This window comes from Carex rostrata, chromosome 6 (genome assembly GCF_964058835.1).
Source record: "Carex rostrata chromosome 6, lpCarRost1.2, whole genome shotgun sequence".
In the NCBI taxonomy this organism is placed as follows: Eukaryota; Viridiplantae; Streptophyta; class Magnoliopsida; order Poales; family Cyperaceae; genus Carex; species Carex rostrata.
This window is the reverse complement of record NC_135923.1, coordinates 4843476-4847041: the sequence shown is the minus strand read 5'-3', so window position 1 is coordinate 4847041 and position 3566 is coordinate 4843476. Positions and strand designations below refer to the sequence as shown.

The 3566-nt window shown below is 35.7% G+C and overlaps 1 protein-coding gene across 1 annotated transcript; it reads right to left on the bottom strand.

Annotated features, from left to right (window-relative positions):
• Nucleotides 1-600: 600 nt before the first annotated feature.
• LOC144555949 (protein ZW2-like) lies at nucleotides 601-1300 on the bottom strand. The gene has a single exon (XM_078304397.1). It carries the CDS (start codon nucleotides 1264-1266, stop codon nucleotides 646-648), a length of 621 nt encoding a protein of 206 aa, XP_078160523.1. The 5' UTR covers nucleotides 1267-1300; the 3' UTR covers nucleotides 601-645.
• Between the last annotated feature and the right edge of the window lie 2266 nt (nucleotides 1301-3566).

Below are 3566 nucleotides of genomic sequence, written 5' to 3'. Positions count from 1 at the left end.
AAATATATATTATAAAATGTTTAAATATGTATATTGACTTCATTTACCTTATAAAATTAATTGCTCTTTGTCTATTATAATATGTAATACCATGAAGTATAAACTATTAAATAATGTTACTTTTTAGATTTTTTTTCCTTCTTATTTGCATAATTGATAAAAAGTATAGACTTAGATTAGTTGTCATACAACAATTCTCCAATATTGATTATGTTGATAATTAGTATAAATATAGAATATAAAGTTTGAAAAGGGAAATCGCTATGTGTGATAGCTTCCGCTATAGCTACGCTATTCGCAATAGCTTTTGTTTTTGGTCTCTCCGCTATGCCGCTATAATCGCTATTTAGAACCTTGTTATTAAATGATTCGGAACGGTCCGAGTAGTCAAATTTTCTGATAAAAGTTTACTTATTATCCGATTATTAATTAAACCGGGTAGGAAATAGAAAGAACAACGAGAAAACGTTGCTAGCTCTAGCTATAATTAACCCAATCATGACAGCAGATGCAAATTTCCCAGTAAACTGATCCCCCTCTGCTAATCACCACCCAGCTGAGTCCAGACATCCATCGCACCTCGCATCTCGCGCGCATTGCACAAAATTATAGAAGGCTAGCTTCCATGCATACAAAAAAGATCCATTAATCCCTTGCATTGTCATTCAAACCATAATGGCGCAACCTGAGATGGAAGTTTACCGCTGACACGAGGAATAGCACCGTCTGAGCAGTGCTCAGTATCTGAATTATCCTTGCAACAACATGCTTCCTCAGTGTATCAGAATCATAAAACACTACACGCATCATCTCAGCCACCCTCAATGCCTCCTCACCTCTCGCCTCGCCATTTCTGACATGTCCATGCACCGCTGCCAGAGTCATCAAAACCGTCATTGCCTCCTGAATTTGCCACATTCTCTCCTCCAGCTCTGTCTGTCTCTGCACTACCTGCCTTTGCAACTGCTCCATCTCCCTTCTCTGATCATTGCTATGACTCGATGGCACAAAATGAAATATGATGTCGGGTTTCAGGCCACCAAGCCAGAGGAATGTTCGCTCAACTGGAGTAAGCCATAATGCCGAGAACACCTGAAAAATGTCTCGTTCGGCAAGTTGGGACTTGCGGTTATAATACTCCGCACATTGTGACAACATGCGAGAGATCAAAGGGATTTGAAGGTCAGGACGGTCTTGTGGCACTGACAAGAGATCATTTAAGAGGCGTTCTTCTTCAACGAGGCACCGAGAGTAGAAAGCCTCCATTGAAGGAATGTGTATGAGGCAATGGCGATGGTGGACTGGTGGTATCCAAACAGGAGACATGCATTAATATAGAGAGAGTGCTAAACGTGTATTGAAATCGGTGCAAGGTTTAATTTGCTAGAAAACAAAAAAAAAAAGTGTTATTGCAGGAGCTTAAGAGGTAAGGTCTCTCAGTAGAGGTACATGCATGAACGCTAATGCATCCTGCAAGTCGGATTGATGGAGTACAGTACAGGGAGGGTAGATTGGGGATTTTTGGAATGGAGCGGCTGATAGCGGCGCCTAGGAAATCAGTTAATGGCAACTAGATCAGTGTGTTGCTGTTACAATGTTTATGTTTATGTCTTTGTAATGGTCTACAGGTCTAGCAGTTCAAAAGATACTTTCTTTGGTGGATGGATTTAGAAAATGAAATTAAGAAAAACATAAATGGCAATGTTTATGTAATTAATTAATGTTTTCTACAAGAGATATATACTTCTTTTATTGGCGCCTAGCTAGTGAAATTAAGAAGAAACATAATATACTTAAATTGCTTTGTTTGTTCTTAAAGCTCTAATTGATTATATATTTTTTTTGAGAAAAGGCCGAAGCCCAGTTCCATTAAACGAAACCAGGTTAAATTACATGCAACCAAACTATTGACTGTCATTTGCTTGAGCAAAGCTGACAAGCAAATCACACAACTAATTGATTATATATAATTCATTATAATGATTAAAAGAATATCCCCATATATTATTATGCTTAAATAAATTTTATTCAATTGAGATATTGATATAGGATGACATTAGGTTTTAGCTCTTCTTTGTTTCATATCACCTCTGAGGTGACATAATATTTCTATTTAGATTTTGGAACCGTCCAATCAAAATTCAAACGAAATTAAAAACCCTCCAAGTCTTAAATTCTGATCAAATGGTTCAAATCTAAACACAAATATTATGTTACCTTTATTCATGCTGCATTGTAATGGCCACAAGACATGCTACATTGTAATGGCCACAGGTGCTTGGGATTAAATTCCGGCGCTCTTGGTTTTAGACTTATAGTTGTACTTGGTAGCTTGGTTGACCTGTCTGATTGTGCAACCTTTAGGTTCGTTTACGAGGTCTCAAAGGGCAGAACGCGTATCCTCTGCATTAACTCCAAAGGGAATCTTTTGAGTTAATAAATTTCAACCGTTTGATTTTAAACGGAGCCAATCCGGCTACTGCCTATAAATATATGGAGCCTTTCAATATTAGCGCGGATCTAGTCCGCACTAATCTTAAAACAGATCAAACGGTTGAGATTTATTAACTCAGAAGATTACCTTTTGAGTTAATGCAGAGGATACGGATTCCAAAGGGCAAAGAAGCAAAATCTGGTGAAGCGGCAATGTGAGGTGGGAACTGGGAAGAGCGCATGAATGACACGATTCGCTCTCAAAACAGTTTGATTGGAAACGAAAGGTTTAGATTACTAATACGTGCCTCATGTTCTGACCATCGAATGGAAGCTGATTTCGCTTGACGTTCTCCTCTAGCGGCACCTGTACGCGGAATCGCTAGCGCGTGTGATTGCGTTTGGACCATGGATCGGGAAAAAAATATAGTAAAAGGTGATAAAAAAAATACAAAAGGGTCAATGAAGGCTAGCTTGTAGGGGTGAAAACGGTACGGATAATATTCAATTCGTATTTGATTTGTATTCGAAAATTTAGACGTAGATATATATTATTTGAATATATGTGTAGATAAGAATATTGATATAGTTTTACATTTTAATTATCTGTATCCGAATAGTAAATATATATTATATATTTTAATATATATTATGAAAAAATATGTTATTTATCATTATAATTAGATAATATTACGAATTATAATTTTTTTATATTATTTTAATAGATATCCGATCTGATCCGGATCCGTATCTGTATCTATCTGATATCCACTCCGTATCTGTATTCGAAAATTAAAAAATAAAATATAAATATGGTTTTATCACTATCCGCTACGCTTGTTTTCACCCCTGTTAGTTTGACCCTTATTTTTACTAAAAAAAAGAAAATACAAAAAGGTACGTATGCATAATTTATCATCTAAGATAATAATGTAATGCAAAAGGTAATAAAAAATGCTTTAAACAAAAACTTTTAATATATAACTTCTAAATAATTTGTTGTCAGTTACGTTTACAACAAACCAATTGAGAGTAAAAATGTCAGCTAGAAATAAAAATAAACAAGGAAAAGGGCATTTTATTCGTCGATCATTTGTTGTCACAAAGAAAAAATATTGCGAAAAAATATAGCG

Excerpts from the sequence above, each read along its gene's own strand:
- LOC144555949 (XM_078304397.1), bottom strand. The coding sequence starts at position 1,266 with ATGGAGGCTTTCTACTCTCGGTGCCTCGTTGAAGAAGAACGCCTCTTA.